This window comes from Chenopodium album, chromosome 5 (genome assembly GCF_948465745.1).
Source record: "Chenopodium album chromosome 5, dcCheAlbu1.1, whole genome shotgun sequence".
Classification (NCBI taxonomy): domain Eukaryota; kingdom Viridiplantae; phylum Streptophyta; class Magnoliopsida; order Caryophyllales; family Amaranthaceae; genus Chenopodium; species Chenopodium album.
In genome coordinates, this window is record NC_137838.1 from 27,834,469 (window position 1) to 27,853,990 (window position 19,522).

Genomic DNA, 19,522 nt, shown 5'->3' on the forward strand with positions numbered 1-19,522 from the left:
GGCGCCTGGCGCTAGCCTTAGCACCTGGCGCTAAGGTCAGCGTTTGGCGCTAACTTGGTTTTTTGCGTCAGAACTCTGTTTTTGATGTTTTATCTTTTTGGCTGATTTTCTCTATAAATAGTCTTCTAAAAACTCCGTTTTCGTTCACCAACTCTCATCAAGATTTACTTGATTACTCTCTCTCTCTTTTCTAAACTAGCCTTCTCTCAAATATAAAAATTCCGCACTCATTAAATTTAGAAACACCTAGCCATATTCGAAGTTGCCTTCGCCCTAGACGTGAAAGGTTTAATTTCTGAGGGTTTGGTCCCAAATCTCTATTTCCATTATTTAATTTAATTGTTTTGTTTATTATTTTCCTTGAAGTTACTAACGTGTGTATTTTGTTATTAGAAAGAGGTACGAAGCATCAAAGTAAGTACTTTAATGGTTTTTATTGATATTATGATGTAGAAATCATGTTTAGATTGTTATTTTGATTCCTAGTATCATGTTTAGGGTAATTTCAATATCAAATATGATTGTTACGATGCTTCCTATGTTCTTCCTAATATTTATGATTGTTAGTATCATGTTAGGGTTAAAGATTTGATTTATATTGTTTAGTGACATGCTAGGGTTTGTTATTAATCTTGTTAGTATTATACCTAGGATCTTGCTATTATTATGCTTTATCATTAACATGATTTATGATTATTAATTATGATTATGTTTATTTTTATGATTGTCATGATTATGATTATTATTATTATTGATTATTATTATGTGGCTTGATATATTTATTGTTATTGCTTGATCACGCCTTTTATGCATGTTTAAAGGGAATTTATACTTGTAATCATGCTTAATAAGATAATTAATAATCTTGTTTAGGGTTAATTATGATTATAATTCAAGTGATCGCCAATAATAGATTTATTTGTGCATTAAATTCAAACAACATAGATAAACAGGTTTAGGGTTAATCCTATTGATTGCATGTTAGTCAGAAAGCGCACATGAATACGATCAGAATAAAGTAGAGGCCTATTATTGGGGCAGGTTCAATCTCTTTTAGGTTGGATTTGTACCTTCATCCCCGAATCCTTATTTGGTTCAAGACCTTATGGATTTGACGATCTCTTGGATCGTTAAGGGGTGTAACCTTCACCCTGTGAACGGTTTACAAGTTCCTAAAACTTGTTGGCGACTCTTTTGCTCTATCTTCTTCCCTTTTGGACGCCACCGTACTTTAATGTATGATCACAGTGGGGTTCAAGCTAAGGGGATTACGCTTGAAATTATTCCCCACAATAACCAATTAAAAGTATAGAACGTGATCTACCCCAACTCCCCAAAGATATAATATGACACCTAGCTGAGGCATGACCCATCATAAATATCAAAGGTTTCATCGGGTTTTTAATTGGAAAAACTACCTCAATATTACCGGGACCTAGATTTATTATGTTGTGATTATTTAGTGAACTCTAGCGCATCATCAATCAACATAAATAAAATCTAACATGCATAATCTACCAATGCAATAAAATAAAGCATGACATAGTGTAGGCGTCGTTCTAAGTGCGCCTACGTAAAAGCATGTGTGAATATGCTTGGCACTCATAGGAAGTGGGAATTGACATAATACGATTAGGGACAAGGAAAGTAGGGAGCTGCCAACAAGTTTTAAGGAACTTGTAAACCGTTCACTGATCATAAAAAGCAACCACGAATAAGGGACAACGATAGGCAACAACGATTGACCCGTGAAGGTTACACCCCATTCATAATCCATGAGATTACTAATTCCATATGGTTCGAAACCACGAAAGGAGGATCGGGGATGATGGTACGAAGTGAGTCATGGAGTCACATTCGCCCGTATTGGCCTCTACTCGATTCTTATAGTGAAAAGTGATTCTTGCGATCTCAAAGGCATACAAACAAAATATTCAATTTGCTCCAAACTATTATTAAGCTAAATTGGTTTAATATTAATGCCACACATAATTCTAAAATATTTGTGATCACTTGATTAAACAACAAGATTAAAAAGGAACCTAAACTGGTTGTCTAAATTATCTTATTAGGCGTGATTTTCAATTACATATTCCCATTAAACATGCAATATAGTGATCATAAAAATAATAGAATAAACATTAATAATGGAAGAAATTCAACAATAATAACGTTAGTCAAATCAAATATAAAATAACCTAATCATGATACTAGCAATATAAAAATGAAATAAGAGTAATTAAATTATTTAAATACTCACATTCCACACGTTTCTTTAAATTGCTACATCATGAATAAATTGTTAGTAACTTCAATAAAAATATAAAGCAAATGAAAATTAAATTAAAAAGTATAGTTGATTTGGTCCAAACCCTCAGTTAATTCTACCTTTCATGCTTCGGTTTAAGTATAGAACTTTGGGTATTGTATGAACTCCTTGGAGCGCTTAGGGGAAGTATTATGAGAGAATAAGGTGACTAGTATTTAGGCTAAAGAGGGAGAAGAGAATTATTTTGTGATCAAGCTTGTTGATCCTTGGAAAAGGGGTGATATGACCTCTATTTATAGAGAAAAAAGAGAGGTCGAAAAAACAAGATAAGATCGAGTTCGAATCGGATTAAAACTCTTGCAATAGACAACAGTTTTTGCGGTTTTTGTTTTTATCATATCTTTTGATCCAGAAATTGGAATAAGATGAATAAGATATCGTTGGAAAGCTCTTGAAATCTACTTTCTAACCCAATTAGAATCAGATTAAAATATTTTGTAGAAGTAAAGATATGGCCGAAATAGTGGGACGGTGTCAGTTTTGGATAGAGTTTTTTTTTATTTAATTCATATCTTTTTCGTTATAGCTCGGAATTGATATTATAATATATCAATGGAAAGATAATTTCAAGGGCTATCCAACCATATAAAATTTGAATAAAAACTATGATGCACGAAAATAATATCTGTCTATCTTTGAACGTCTTTCAATTCGGATATAAATTAAATAGGATTTAAAAAAAAAAAAGGAGTTTTATTCAATTTCAAACTATTTAATCTTATCTTTTCAAAAAGGATAATTAAGATCTTTTAGAAACTTATAGAAGCTTCCAATTAATCCTAATTGGTTTAAGGAATGGGATTAAATAATTTGGACCCTCCACATGATCATTGGGTCGTAGGTAAGGTGGACTTAGGTTTGGTTTGGGCTCAGTTTAATATTTTGGCCATAACTTATTCGTTATAACTCGGATTTGGGCTTATAATATATATCGTTGGAAAGCTCTTTTCAAGCCCCATCCAACTATTCAATCATTGGACCCAGATTATGGACCAAAATAAACTGTATTAAACGTTTTTATAAAAAGGACACGAAATGAAAGATTTTAAAGGACACGAAATGAATTATTTCGGGTTTAAAGGCACGAAAAGAGAAAAATAAGTTATAGTTTGGGGAAATGGGATAGGAGTTGGGTTGGTTTATAAAATGGAATTATGGATTTAAGCACTCCAAGATTAAATACTCAACCCGACCACTTATGGCGGTGAAAGGTTGTTCATCATCGGGTTTGGTTTTGGGGAGACATTTTTAGGTGTCTACACATAGTATGACCCTTATTCCTAAGAAAACTAGAAATGAAAATGCTCCCACTTGATTCATCATGGATCTCCATCCACCTTGCTCCTTTAGGCCTTCACTTCATGGGCTTTTTTGGACTAACACTATTTAAATAACTATTTTATTTACTTTAAATAAAAGTTACAAAAATACTTAACGGTACGCAGACCGTATTTAGATTACAAAAATACTTCACGATGCGCATATCGTATTTTAAATCTATGGACCATACTAGTCTATATATAGCAACATAATATCATATATTATAAAAGTGTCATATAATAAATCACTCAACATGCTTGTCTACACTACAACATCGAATGTTAATAATAAAGTCAACGCATTTCCTAAAATATCTTATATTTTAATCATAATTAGATAATATCATATATTATTCATGAGCGTTTATAAAATACCATATATTTAATTTAGTCATGAGATAGAATCAAATCATATTTTAATCTAGAAAGATAAATCATATTTAATCTTCCATGATTATCCTAACAAATTTAGGAGATTCTATCCTAATTACTAGCCAATCAAATAATTTTAAAATCAATTTATCCTAATCTAATTATGTGATAATCACATTATTTAAATCAATTATTATCCTTTTGGAATATGCTCAGAATATCCTAATCAATCTTATCCAAAATTAACCACTTTAATTAGGATAATTACCAATTTAACAACTTTAAATATGGATAATATCAAATATAACAACTTTTGAATATTTGATTTTATCCTAAAATAAAAGATTTTATCCAAATAAAACCGATTTTATCTTTTAAAATAAAAGATCATATTTTCAAAATATTTTATCTTATCCAAAATAAATCATATTTATCTTGAAATATTTTTAAAATAAAATAATTTTTTTTTTTTTAAAACCGTGAGCCACCACCGCTGGCCACCGTGGTTGGCTATCCGAAGCTAGCCACAGTGGCTGACTGCCTTGACGGCAGCCACTGCCGCAAGAGCAGCAGCCGTGCAACACTTGCACGCTGCTGCCCACAACCACCATCGACCGCCTGCCCTCCCTCCCTCCTTCTCGGACTGCCACCTGGTCGGCAGCCGCCGTGGCTGCGCCACCCAGCCGCGGTTGCCGACCTTAAATATTTTTTTTTTCTGTTTTAAATTTAATTAAAATAACTTTTATCAAAATTAAATTAAATCAGTCCAAAAATTAAAATTAAATTAACATTCAACCTTAAAATTAGGGTTCATTATCAAATTAATCCCAATTTAATTCTAAGTTTTAAAATTAAATCGATGATCATACACAAAACACTTTTATGCATAAATCAATCCGATTAAAATTATGAATTTTAAAATAAATCGAATTAAATCAAAATCAAGCACAAAAATCATATTTTAGGGTTAGGATTTTAGAAAGATTCGAAATTAGGGTTAGGGTGTTCGAAAATTTCGAACATATTAGGGCTAAATTTGGTCATCTTCATGGCTATTTTGAGCATAATTAAATCACATTTAATCGATTCCAAAAGTTTAATCACATTAAATATAATAATTGAACCATAATTAAATTAATTTCTCCCTCTTAATTGATTGTAAAATTAACATGGACATTAAATAATTGTATTATTATGATCAAGCGCGTTCATGCAAGAGGCTAATTGATACCACTGTAGCAGTTTATAGGTACTACGCAGCGGAAATGACACGAATCATATTCATAAAGCACCTAATCCCAAGAATCGCATGCATAACACACAAGACACATAATCATACCTTTGATGCGTGAATTCCACGAAGCTATTCGACAGGCAAATCAGGAAGAGAATAGAGCCCCAAGCGTTGCTCCTCTACTTAGTCCACGAGATTCGAACGAGCCATCCACCAATACTAGATTGGTCGAGTGATTGAGGAAAACCGCGATCACCACCTTTACGGACAACCGACCACCGCACGAACCACCACCACCACGAGACACCACTAGCGCCGAGGAGAAGGAGAGAACCGTAAGAGAGAGGACTTTGAGAGGGGTTGGGTTTCGTGTTTGCTAATTAGGGTTTGATCAATCTGATTAGTTAATTGCTTACTTTAAAACCTAGGCACCTAGTCTATTTATAATCCTATTATAATTAGACTAGGGCACGAAGCCCAAAACCCCTTCTAATCCTCTGCATGGCCGACCACCTAGAGTGATGAGGCCCATAATGGGCCTCGTCCTCTAATGCTCAATCTAGCCCCTTTGTGTGACCTTATAGGATCCGTCTAATTGGGTTTTGGCCTATTTTACTAGTCCAAAGATCGTTAATACCTCTAGCTATGGTAAAACGACGACCCAAATGTACGAACTTAATTATCTCCATAATTTGATCCATTTATATATCTATTAATTGCACACGACGAAGACATAACTCCTTCAGCTACCACATCTTTTGAGGTTGAAAGTTGGATCACCCATAATGCTATTGCAAAATATTGATACAAGCAGCGGCCTATGCAAGGGACAAGGTTAATATGTTGTCAATTAATGAATCATATTATAGAGGCTGAAATCATGATCAGACATTGCAAAGGTACACGAGTATTCATTCTACAGGCGAAGATGCGAAGTTGCCATTTGAAATGGTTCAAAAACAATTTCCAGTGAAATTGTGCTTTGCCTTGACCATTAAAAAATCTCAAGGTCAAACAATTCCTCATGTTAATATTTATCTTCCCAAACATGTTTTTAGTCATGCCCAGTTGTATATGTTGCACTATCAAGAGGGACTTCCCAACAAACGACCAAGATCTTGGTTACCAATGGCAGCATTCAAGGAAAAGACGGCGTGTTCACTATAAACATTGTTTTAAACGAAGTTCTTCTACCTCATTTTACCTAGCACTTTGGAAACACGACGGTAATTAATATTATGTCCCACAATATTTTCATTTCAAGTATTATCTTTTGCAATTGTTATATACATTTTATAACTAGATTCTAATACCTTTTAACATGGTGCAGGAAAGACAAATTGTGACAAGCATATTTTACGAACGGATTTATTGCGCCCGGTGTTTCTAATGAATAGTGTTTGTAAAGTTAATTTCATGTAGTAATTTCTGTTTCTCCAATCATGTATGTATTGCTACTACTAATTGTAATAATTTCAACCTTTTATTTTATAACTTTCACTACTATAATGTTACATACATATTTCTTATATTGTGCATGTATGGCGTACAATATCTTAGCTTATATAAATAGTAAAAAAGTCAATTATAACACAGAATGATCAAGTAAAAGTATTCCTAGTACACACATTTTTTTTTTGTTTTGAAACATTTTTACTAGCACCAACATTTTTACTAGTACAAACATTTTAAAAACAAAAAAAGTACTACTACTAAAAAAATTGGAGGAAGTACAAAATATCCGCATAAAAATTAGCAAATCATATTATGCAAACATCAATCCACAAGGCGGGAAGACATGTTTTCACGGATAAATGGCGGGAATTTTTTCGCTGTCTACGTTTCTTTATTTTCCATACAATAAAAATACTACGTAAATAAATAAGTCCTTAAATATTCCTACACTTATCTCACTCATCATTTTTGTCATTTTATAAACCACAAAAAAAAAAAAAAAAAAAAAAAAAAAAAAATCACTCATACTAGTACTTGTTTAGCCGGTGTACTTGTTTCTTTCTCACTTTCCCTTATTCGCTCTTCCAATTCAAAACCCTCGGTCTCGGAGCAGTCAAAAAGTACCGAGCTTTTGTTCAATGGCGAAACCCTCCAAACAGCGCTCTTCCTCTTACGATGCTTCCAATTCGTCGGAAGAAGAACAAGTTAACGACCAGATCGATGAAGATGACGATGAAGAGCTCGAGGCTGTTGCCAGACCCGTCGATTCAGACGAAGATGAACCCGAGGATGACGTTCCCGCCGCCGACGATGAGGAATTTGAGGTTTCTTTTTTCTCTCTTGTCATTTCTAGGGTTTTCAATTTGTTTTGATTGTTTAGATCTATCACATTTGTTTTTGTTTTTGTGTTATTTAGGGTTAAGTATGAATTTCAAATTTAGGTTTTTTTTTTATGATTTTTTGTTTGTGTTACTTCATGTTGTGTTGTGTGATGGTATTTTTGTTGGTTATTTCGTGCTTGTATTCTTGGGTTTCTTACATGTTTCGATTTTTGGTGGCTTGAATAAATGTGGTAGGATGTAAACGCTGGTAATACCGAACTTTCGAAGCGCGAAAGGGCGAGGTTGAAAGAAATGCAGAAATTAAAGAAGCAGAAGATCCAGGAAATTTTGGACAAACAGAATGCTGCTGTTGATGCTGATATGGTGCGTTTGATTTCTACTAACTGTGCCGTATTTTCCAGCTTTGGTCATATTTATTGTTATTAAGTAATCACTTTTATTTTTATGATCTTGTTGGTAGAATAACAAAGGTAAGGGGCGGTTGAAGTATCTTCTACAACAAACGGAGATATTTGCCCATTTTGCCAAGGGTGAACATTCTGCCTCCCAGAAGGTTAAGGGAAGGTATGGTTAATCTTATTCATTGTACGCCTAGTACACCTAATTTTTCGCTGTTGTGTATATAATTGGGTCCTAAATTATGTAGAAGGGACGCTATGGTTATTTATTGTATGCCTTGTATACATTATTTTGTCGCTGTTTCGATATATGGTTAAGTTGCTTACCTTTTTGAGTATGTGGAGATAATCATGAGTGGATTATGAGTATATAGAAATGTATGATCCTCTTCGTGTTGATACATAATCTGGTAAAAATATTGAAAAATACCGTGCGAATCTAATGTGGTTTATAATCTTGTGGAGGTGATTTATAATCTCGTGGAGGGTTGCTTACTTAGAAAATGGTGGTCATATAGTATAGGGCGGTAAATGGGAGAACTATGCTTATCAAGTTACCTATAAGGTAATTATGCTTAAAAACAGGTAATTGTGCTCATAATTTGCTTACTTTATTTATTTAATTTTGGGTGAATTGCCCCTAAACAGTGCTTCCTATTGCATCAAGTATTGAACTTGGAAGGGTAAAGACAATGGCTTAGTTTCTTATGCGAATTTTAGAGTCCAAATTATACTTTGTTTAGGTCACCTTAATGACTTTCTGGGCATAAATGGGAAATGTATGCTCAATGAAGTAAAAGGCAAGTCTGTTTCAACAGAAGGGTACTTGTGCTCCTCAAGATTTGCATTATCATTTGGGCAAAGGGAATTGATAAATTACCCAATATAGATCCATATAGAGTGTTTCTTGAAGTACTGACATGGAAGGGTAAAGGCAAATGTTGCTTGATTTGTCATGAGCATTTCATTGCATTCATAATGAAAGTGTTTGTTACCTTTATGTGAGTTTTTGAGCAATAACGGTAGAAATATTCTTACTATGAGCTAAAAGGTAAGTGTGCATAAACGAAAAGGGTAACTGTGCTCCTCAAGATTATCTTTGTTATTTGGTCAATTTAGGATAGGGGAATAAGTGAATTGCCCCTTGTTGTACAGAACCTTGATGGGTAACGGCAATTAGGAAAGTGTTTACTTGCTTGATTTGAAGTCCATATTGTACTGTGATTACGTCACCTTAATTTGAGTTTTGAGCAGCATTTGTTTAATTTTTTTTCCCCTTTTTATGTGGCGTATGGGATTTTCTAATTTTATCAATCTGCCTCTTTTCGTGTTTTTGTATGCTAATTTTAGGGGTCGCCATGCATCAAAAGTTACTGAAGAAGAGGAAGATGAGGAGTATCTTAAGGAGGAAGAAACTGGACCTTCCAATACAAGGCTGGTCACTCAGCCTTCATGTGAGTTCTGCTCTCCCTTGGTCAATTACTTAACTCTTAAGATTTAATGTAACTTGGCTTCACCTGGAACTTCCATTTTAAGTGCTTTGTGGCAAGGTTCATGTATTAAACCTATGGAGTTGTTTATAGTGAATGCCTATTCAGTTTTCTCTTGTAGCATCTGATTTAGTTTTTTCATTAGAGCATCTTTTGGTTAAGAAACTATTTATTTGTTTTAGTTTTAACCTAAACAAGAGATATGTTGAATGGGAATTCACTAATATTATAACATATGGAGATTGTTATAGTTTTAGCCTTTTGTTTCATTATATGTTTACAATTTTGCAAATCACTTTTTAAAACAACATATGGAGTATGTAATGGCAGGAGTTTGGTATAGGAATAACTGTATGTGCTTGCATATGACTTTTTTTTTTCCTCATATAAGCAAGCTGTTCTCACTTGAACCCTTTCGTCATGTACGTATGCACATTTTGTACTCATTTATTTATCCTGATTTTGTTTTTTTGTTTTTTTTTTTTTCTTCCTTTTTCAGGTATTCAAGGGAAGATGAGGGACTACCAGCTTGCTGGATTGAATTGGCTCATTCGTCTGTATGAAAATGGTATAAATGGAATCCTTGCTGATGAAATGGTAAGCAATAAACTTGTACCCCCTTAATGTTTGAATTTGTGTAGCATTGTTTTCCCTTTTATTTCAATTATCTTTATTATTCTGAGAGTTATATTGCTGCTATGATTAATTTGCTGTCTGTATGTCTTCTTCCTAATAATAGGGTCTTGGTAAAACCTTACAAACTATCTCCTTGTTGGGCTATCTTCATGAATTCAGAGGAATTACTGGGCCTCACATGGTTGTTGCTCCGAAATCAACCCTTGGAAACTGGATGAATGAAATAAAACGATTTTGTCCAATTTTGCGTGCTGTGAAATTTCTTGGAAATCCTGATGAAAGGGTAAGCCTGGATTCTGTTTATGGATTTTTTATGCTGTTCTTGTCACATTTGATGTTCACTGATGATTTACTGCTGTGTGTTTTTGATTATATTCACAGAGACATATACGTGAGGATTTGTTGGTTGCTGGAAAGTTTGACGTCTGTGTCACTAGTTTTGAAATGGCAATTAAAGAGAAGACCACTTTACGCCGATTTAGTTGGCGATATATTATCATTGATGAAGCACATCGAATCAAAAATGAAAATTCTTTGCTTTCAAAAACAATGAGACTCTTTAGTACTAATTATCGTTTACTCATCACTGGAACTCCACTTCAGGTAATCTTTTGGGTCTCTGCATTGTTTGGGTGTTGAGCAAATCTAAGATGATGTAGATTGTGATAGTTGTGAAGAGTGAAGTTGACAGGATCCCTTTATATTGTATTTCAAGCACTCTGTGTGCTGTTTGCCAGTGTTCCTAAGCTTTGATTTGAGTCAAATGATAAAGTTCCGTTGAGAGTTGAGACCAATTGGAAGTACAGAATATAAAGTTTATTTCAAGCACTCTGTGTGCTGTTTGCCAGTGTTCCTAAGCTTTGATTTGAGTCAAATGATAAAGTTCCGTTGAGAGTTGAGACCAATTGGAAGTACAGAATATAAAGTTTGCCCTGACAGTCCATTTGAAATTTAAATTGAATACCTCTGTTTCAATAAAACAGGCTGCATTTTCCAAGTTTATTTCAGTTATGTAAAGATGTTATTGTAGGTTTTTTTTAATAAAAAATGTGGTATTTTTTTTTTAAAAAAAAATTATGGCCAAAAACTCAAATCTGATTAAGTTTTATAATAATTCTGGCCCATTTGACTTTTTACGGTCTCCAAAACATGTCTTAACTCTTAAAACATTTTTACCATTTTCATACGTGTAAAAATTATAAAAAGTAGACATTAATCAAATAAACAACAAAACAAATCCAACAAGATCCCACATGACTATATTATCTCTTATAGATTAACAATATTTTATGGTCTAAAATTTTTAAGTTAGATGCAAATTTTTGCAATGGGGTTAAAAACAAAGGGAGGGAGGGTGGGAGTATTATTTAAGCAAGGTTTACTTTTTACAGAATCTTTGTACTAGGTTTTACTCCTGTTGTGTGTTAAGACTTGTTATTTCGAGGCTCATTAGCTATGATAGAAAAAGACAGCCAATACATACTTAACTATGTGTATGATTTGGTGGATCTCTCACTTATGTGTCTGGTTTTGTAATACAGAATCAAGTTTCTTAGAGTTCGTTCGGCATCGCCGTGGTTTTCTGTCTTTCGGTTTTTTGTTTTTCGAACTCATGTGATATACTACCTCTGTTTTTATTTAGTTGACATGTTTTGAGTTTAGCACTATTCACACACCTCTCTTTGACCGTGTTTTGTGCTTTATACGTAATGAAAAATATAATCATGTGGGATCTTGTTAGATTTGTCACGTTATACACTTTCAAAATGTCACCTTTTCATAATTTTTGCTTATCAATAATTAAAGATATTAATGATTGAATAAGTGCATTGGCCAACGTGACTAAAGAAACGTGTCAACTAAAAAGAAACGGAGGAAGTATGTCATAAAATGATACAAAAATTAGACAAACTTATTAAAATCTTGATAATTTTTAAAACTGACAACAGAAAATTGGAAACACCTTTAGGTTCTTGCTTTTTAGTTTTTTGTTTTTTAAAAAACAGAAAACTGAAAACAAAAAACAATGCCAAATAAGCCCTTAATTTTTTAATTTTGCTAAATTTGAATAATTTTTATTTAACTGGTTGGTTGAAAATTGTTTTTGTGAATTTTTTGTTGATATTTATATTGTTTGCAATCTTTTATTTTTGATGTTCAGTGAATGAGATCTTATCTATGTCTTATTTGTTGATAATTTGACCTGATGCACCTTGTTCCAAGTAGTCTAAATACTAATATTATGCAATATTCTTCTGAACTGCAGAACAATCTCCATGAATTGTGGTCACTTCTCAACTTCTTATTGCCAGAGATTTTTAGCTCCGCGGAAACATTTGACGAGTGGTTTCAGATTTCCGGGGAGAATGATCAGCAGGAGGTCGTTCAACAACTCCATAAGGTAAGTCAAAGGTTAGAAGAGTATCTATATATCATTTTATTTTCTCTTTACTTCTGTTGCCTAACATATGTAGTTCTGCATTCTATAGGTTCTCCGGCCCTTTCTTCTTCGGAGGCTGAAGTCAGATGTCGAGAAAGGTTTACCTCCAAAAAAGGAAACGATTCTTAAAGTGGGCATGTCTCAAATGCAAAAACAGTACTACAGAGCATTGCTGCAGAAGGATCTTGAAGTTGTTAATGCTGGTGGAGAGCGCAAACGGCTTCTTAACATTGCAATGCAGCTGCGTAAATGCTGTAATCACCCATATTTATTCCAAGGTGCCGAACCTGGTCCTCCATACACCACAGGAGATCATTTGGTTACCAATGCTGGTAATTCTCAGTGAATAATGATACTGTGATTTGCTCCTTTTATGTGGCATTGTTGACTGATGAATCTTCATATTCTATTTATTGCAGGCAAAATGGTATTGCTTGATAAGTTGCTTCCAAAGCTGAAGGAGCGTGGCTCTAGGGTTTTAATATTTTCACAGGTATATTTTTTAAAACCTAGGTCTTTGCTTTTGTAAATTACTGTTTCTACTTGCTCTATGATTCCATGATTTTTGTTGAGATTTTGGTATGTCATCTAACTGTTTATGCTCGGCAACCAACATCAGATGACAAGGCTACTGGACATTTTAGAAGACTATCTCATGTATCGTGGACACCAATATTGTCGGATTGATGGTAATACCGGTGGAGATGATCGAGATGCTTCCATTGAAGCTTTTAACAAGCCAGGAAGTGAAAAGTTCGTTTTCTTACTGTCAACACGGGCTGGAGGTCTTGGTATCAATCTTGCTACCGCAGATATAGTCATTCTGTATGACAGTGACTGGTGAGAACTCTTGTGTAAATCAATGAAACCTTTCCTCTCTTTTTTGCTTGTTGATGGTGTTTGTGAGTTTACATGCTTGCCGTCTTTGTTGATACTTGCAACACATTTCAGGAATCCACAAGTTGATTTGCAAGCACAGGATAGAGCTCATAGGATTGGTCAAAAGAAAGAGGTTCAAGTGTTTCGTTTTTGCACAGAGGTTTGTTCATTTTCTGTACTTATATCTAGGTTAAGCATTCTTCATTGATAATTATCAAGATATGAACTTGCTTTGATATTTTGTGAACAGTATACCATTGAGGAAAAAGTCATTGAAAGAGCTTATAAGAAACTTGCGCTCGATGCTTTGGTTATTCAACAAGGACGACTAGCTGAGCAAAAAAGTAAGATGTTTTGTATTGAGGTACATAATAATTTCTTGTGTTTAATGACTTGTTGACTTATACTTGTGGATTTGTGCAGCTGTTAACAAGGATGAGCTGCTCCAAATGGTGAGATTTGGTGCTGAAATGGTTTTTAGCTCTGGGGACAGCACAATTACAGATGAAGATATAGACCGAATTATTGCGAAGGGAGAAGAGGCAACTGCTGAGCTGGATGCAAAAATGAAAAAATTCACAGAGGATGCCATTAAATTTAAGATGGACGACAGTATGTGGTTTACTTGAATCTGGTATTTTAAGCATAGCCTGTATCTTTTTTGTTTATTAAGCAAGCTGGACTGATTTATGTATCCTTTGCTTCTTCACAGCGGCTGATCTATATGATTTTGAGGATGAGAAGGTAGGAATATTATTGGTGTCTTGTGCTCAATCTTTCAACTTGAGCTAGAGGTTATAAGCTAATTCTGTTCCTTTTTTTTACTGCTCTTAAAGGATGAAACCAAGGTGGACTTCAAGAAACTCGTGAGTGACAACTGGATTGAACCACCAAAACGAGAGAGAAAGCGGAAGTACGTATTTGCATTTTGACTGCAGCTTTTGATATTTGTTCCCTGTGCCTAATCTTGTTTTCACATTCCTGTGGCTTGTACAGCTATTCAGAATCAGAATATTTTAAGCAAACTATGCGCCAAAGTGGTCCTGCTAGGCCTAAGGAGCCTCGTATACCTCGCATGCCTCAGTTGTATGGCTTATCTTAAATTGTTTGCATCTTATTTTCTAATTTCTCCTGGTCAATTTTTTAGTGGTTGGAGTCAATAGTCAACTTATTTATGTTTCTACTCAATTTTAGGCACGACTTCCAGTTTTTCAACACTCAGAGGCTTAATGAACTCTATGAGAAGGAAGTGCGCCATCAAATGGTGGGTTGTCTTATTATATGTACTCCTTTTTATATATCAAGCATTTAAGCATGAATTAACTTATGTTCTATCTGTTCAGCAAGCACATCAAAAAAATCAGATAAAAGATTCCATAGAAGTGGATGAGCCAGATGGTATGTTATTTCTGCGTATAAATCTGTTCAAATCCGTTTCATTTTCTGTTGATGATGAAGTTTTTGACTACAGAAATGACGGATCCCCCCCTGACTGCTGAAGAACAAGAAGAAAAGGAGCGTTTGTTGGAAGAGGTAATCCTGATTTCACAGCCCCCTCTTTCCAGATTTTATGAGAACACGGAAAGCCTTTTTTGTATCATTAGTCAACGATTTATTAAATGGTTTGTTTGCTGCAGGGCTTCTCTACATGGGCTAGAAGAGATTTTAATACTTTCATAAGGGCTTGTGAGAAGTATGGTAGAACTGACATAAAAAGCATTGCTGCGGAGATGGAAGGGAAAACATTCGAGGAAGTTGAAAGATATGCTAAAGTTTTCAAAGAGAGATATAAGGAGTTAAATGGTGATTCCACTTCTACCTTCTCTAATCTTCTTATAACATCTAGTTCCTGCTGAATTCTATGTGAAATCTAAAGTGTCTGCTGTGGTCATAGATATAGGCTGTTCTGTGATATTTAGTCAGCCTTATCTTTGCATCTTTCCTGGGGTTGACTTGGTTGAATTGACTAATGATTTTCCACTTTATTTATTTATATACTTTCTCCGTTTTCTTTTACTTGCAACACTTTCCTAAAAAAGAAATGTCAGAATACTTGCAACACACTATAAAAGGAAAGTTATTTTAGGGAAAAACTATATTATTTCCCTTATTTAAAGCACATGATCCACTAAATTACACTCTTAAGAGTCCTAACAGCCACTCATCCTATTTTAAAGTTTATTATATCATGCAAACCCCACCTTTTTTAATTACCGCGCTAAAGGGTGTGTTGCATCTAAAAGAAAACGGAGGAAGTATGTATTAACAGCATAAATCTTCTGTGCTGATTTGGTTCCATTTATTAGATTATGACAGGATCATTAAGAATATTGAACGGGGGGAAGCTAGAATATCCAGGAAAGATGAGATTATGAAAGCAATTGGGAAGAAGCTGGATCGCTACAAGAATCCATGGTTGGAACTGAAGATCCAGTATGGTCAGAACAAAGGGAAGCTGTACAATGAAGAATGTGATCGCTTCATGGTAAAAATTCTCTTTTTCTTTGTTTTCGTGCCATGAGGTTTTTATACATTTCATGCCCACCTGACATCATTGAAAATCTGGATAGATTTGCATGGTTCACAAACTCGGATATGGGAATTGGGATGAATTGAAGGCTGCTTTCCGAACATCTCCATTGTTCCGGTTTGATTGGTTTGTTAAATCCCGCATCACTCAAGAACTTGCTAGGAGATGCGACACCCTAATTCGTCTGGTTGAGAGAGAGAACCAGGAGTATGATGAGAGGGAGAGGCAAGCACGTAAAGAGAAAAAGCTTGCGAAGGTTCGTTGAGTTCTAATTGTTGTATCTTCTCTGCTGACTGCTTATCCTGCTTTCCACCCTTTATATGCTTGATTACATATTTTGATCTTTATTTAATGTCATTTGTTCTTTACTCTTGCAGACTGCTACACCCTCTAAACGAGGTACAGCTCGTCAGCAAGCTGAAAGCCCCACATCTTCCTTGAAGAAAAGGAAACAGCTAACAATGGATGATTATGCTGCTGCGGCTGTATGTTTCTATAATTAAGACATGGCCTTTTTGATTTATCAGTTTTCAGAGGATACTTACCAACTGTGAGCTGATGTGCTTTAAATTATTTGTGCAGGGGAAGAGGAGAAAATAGTGGCATTTTTTTAACCGTGCAAAGCCTATGTTTTGCCACCAATTATTTTGGCTATTGTCTTGTCAGAGCACATTATATTTGCTCTGGCTCTGATGCAGTAACGAAGCTACCCTTTTTTAGGTTGGTTTTGTAGCTTAGGGGGTGGTTCTTTCTTTAGGGCTTATGGTTACATTGTATAGTTAATAGTTTTGAGAAACCGTCCTTGATGTAACGCTTAAGTGATGAAATGTTTATCAGATGACTTTTACTTAAGTTCTAACTGCATTGAAATTCCATTAGTCTTCATGTGATGTTTTTATATATCTATGATTAGTCTTTAGACTGTTCTCAACTACTTGTATCCAGGGCACTAGAACCAGGTAAAGAAGGGACATGATAGATCATATCCAAGTTAGACTCTCGAGTATAATACGTATTTCTCTCCGGTCGTGAGATTTGAGTGTGCTCAAGAATTGTGTGCTATGTGGGGAGGAGGTATAAACTATATCAATCAATCGAGAGCTTGTTATATACACCCCCCCCCCCCCAGTGAACCGTTGAGTAGTTTGTTCTTATTTAATAATTGTTTTTTATTTATCAAATGAAGAGTAAAGACTAATCTTGAGTTAGTTGGGTGTACGATACACCCGGGTGTATATAACAAATTGTACAATTAGGGGAGTGCAGTGTATCAAAGAGTGGAGCGCAAGACTTTTAGGGGTAAAATTCATTTAGTTACAACCTCTCAACGGAATTAGGTTGCTGGATCCGAAACACGGTCTCTTGCTTACTAAAAGGGAAAGAAGGCTACTTCATGGCAAGAAAGATTTTTGCAGCTACAATCTAGGCAATTTGGTGTCGTACAAATGAGATCAATTTTGAAGTCACGAGTGTTTGTTAGGTCACAAAAGAAACTGAAGCTATGCACGTCGATAGATGGTGGACTTCCAATAATTCTTAGCTGGACTATGACTTATCAAAAACTTTTGTATACATCCGGTTTACACTAATATTAGCGTACATCGAGCAGTATAAGGGTAACTTTTTGTCTTTTTTTGGGTAACTTTAAACATAATACAATTTTTATATAAATCAACAAGAAAAGTTTTATAAAGGTAATTTAATTACATTGAATCACTAATAATTGGTTTTTAGTCATTTAAAATTTGATTCTTTACTAATAAAGCGTAGATAATTTTTATTTGAATTGGGTTACTTTAACTCATATTAGGGCAACTTTTATTCATTTCAGGGGTAACTTTTAATCACTTTAGGTTATCTTTATAATGGATGTACAATAATTATTGTACACCCGATTTTTTTAAAAGTTTGTGATGACTTATTAAATGAACATTTAGTAAAAAATTTAAACACATAAAAAAATTATGAACATTTAGTAATAATAATAAAAATGAACAATTAATGCCAAAAAGTGATTAACTGAATACGTAAAAAAATAAAATAAAATACATGGTTATCATATAATCATAGAATTGCTGAACCACGACCTATAAAATAAGCATCTAGTAAAAAATATGAACATTTAGTGATACATCTGTTCAAAAAAAAAAAAAAAAAAAAGTAATAAATATGAATATGTAAAATAGCTCAAGTGATTAGGGCTGCTCTCCAGGTTCTAGGTAACCCATGAATCGATTCTTATCACCCGTTCTTGTGCCTCTCTTAAAAAAAAAAAAAGAAAAAAAAAAGTTAGAACATGTACAAATATGAACACATACTCACATAGTATATTAGAATGAACATGTAGATTAAAAGTGAGCATGATTATCTATATTCATATAAGTTCAATTTCAACATATAAGAAGTATAATTATTAACGAAAAGTTTAGATAAAATAAATCGTTTGAATTATGTTCATTATAAATAGTTGTATGATCATATATAATAGGAAAAATTGTCCGAAATAATCCTACCATTGGGGCGTCCGCTAAATATAATCCCACATTTGCATTGTTTTTAAATAATCCCACCTTTATCCTCAATCCGTTCAAAATGGTCCCAAGTAACCTGCAACCGGTTGAATAAGTTTTTATTTTTATTTATTTATTTATTTATTAAGTTTAATTTACATGTGTCACTACGTGATTGGTCAAAAAATAAGTTTTAATTTAAAATTTTTTCAAAGATGATTATCGAAGTAATTAACATTAATTAATTCTTTTAATAAATGATTAAAAATTGAAACAAACACCACCAGCCCCATCCACCTCTACGCTACCACCATCGACCCAGACCAAAGCCTTCGTCGCTCTCAGATCTGCGTCGATCGCCGCTCCTCCCCTTACCCCCTTCCGTCGTCTTTAAACTGATGGTGAAGCCAAAACAGTTCCTAGTAACTATGGTGATGCCGAAATTGATGGTGAAGCCCGAATTTGATGTTGATGGCCAAAATTGATTCTTTGGAAGGGGATAGGGGCCGGAATAGGACGAGGGAAGGGGTTTGGGTTGGAATCCATGTGGGAGGGGATTGAATAAAAAATTGGGCTGAGGGAAAGGGGAGGGGCCAGAAAAGGAACATGGGAAGGGGAAGATGCCGGAAAACGTGTTGGGGAACAGGAGGAGGCCGAAAATGGGATGACGGAAGATAAGTGGTTGCCGGCGCAACAGCCTCCCAGCGGTGGCTACAGGGGCTCCAGGCTTGGTGTTTTTTTTCATTTTTTTTTTACTTTTAAATTTTTTGATTTAACTTTTTTATTTGACCAATCACAAGCCGCCATGTGTCAAGTAACTTGGTATAACAAGTTAAATGACCGGTTGGGTTCATTTTGAGCGGATTGAGTATAAAGGTCGGATTATTTAAAAATAATCCAAAGGTGGATTATTTTAGGTGGACACCCCAAAGGTGGGATTATTCTGGGAAATTTTCCTACATAATAATGTACTAAATGTTCATTTTAAAAGTACTACATGTTCATTATTTTAAGGATATTTTGACATTTGGTACCTTAAAAATGGCCTACATTGATTTTTGGTACCCATCTAAAATTTTATTTTATTT

At 34.4% G+C, this 19,522-nt stretch overlaps 1 protein-coding gene across 1 annotated transcript; it reads left to right on the top strand.

Moving 5' to 3' along the window:
- The first annotated feature begins 7,257 nt into the window (after positions 1-7,257).
- LOC145632043 (ISWI chromatin-remodeling complex ATPase CHR17-like) lies at positions 7,258-16,797 on the top strand. The gene is made up of 25 exons (XM_081684312.1): positions 7,258-7,533; positions 7,786-7,914; positions 8,012-8,115; positions 9,300-9,403; positions 9,939-10,036; positions 10,179-10,358; positions 10,457-10,678; positions 12,342-12,476; positions 12,565-12,847; positions 12,935-13,008; positions 13,135-13,355; positions 13,467-13,554; positions 13,645-13,738; positions 13,818-14,006; positions 14,107-14,138; positions 14,231-14,307; positions 14,391-14,480; positions 14,589-14,658; positions 14,738-14,792; positions 14,866-14,927; positions 15,032-15,197; positions 15,701-15,879; positions 15,965-16,180; positions 16,302-16,409; positions 16,507-16,797. The coding sequence occupies exons 1-25, from the start codon at positions 7,348-7,350 to the stop codon at positions 16,522-16,524; spliced, it is 3,180 nt and encodes a 1,059-aa protein (XP_081540438.1). The 5' UTR covers positions 7,258-7,347; the 3' UTR covers positions 16,525-16,797.
- The last annotated feature ends 2,725 nt before the right edge of the window (positions 16,798-19,522 follow it).

What these genes read in the sequence shown, in the direction of transcription:
- LOC145632043 (XM_081684312.1), top strand. Translation starts at nt 7,348, where the DNA reads ATGGCGAAACCCTCCAAACAGCGCTCTTCCTCTTACGATGCTTCCAAT. An exon ending in TCATTTGGTTACCAATGCTG is followed by an intron (nt 12,848 to 12,934) that starts GTAATTCTCAGT and finishes TATTTATTGCAG; the next exon opens with GCAAAATGGTATTGCTTGAT. An exon ending in ATACCTCGCATGCCTCAGTT is followed by an intron (nt 14,481 to 14,588) that starts GTATGGCTTATC and finishes ACTCAATTTTAG; the next exon opens with GCACGACTTCCAGTTTTTCA.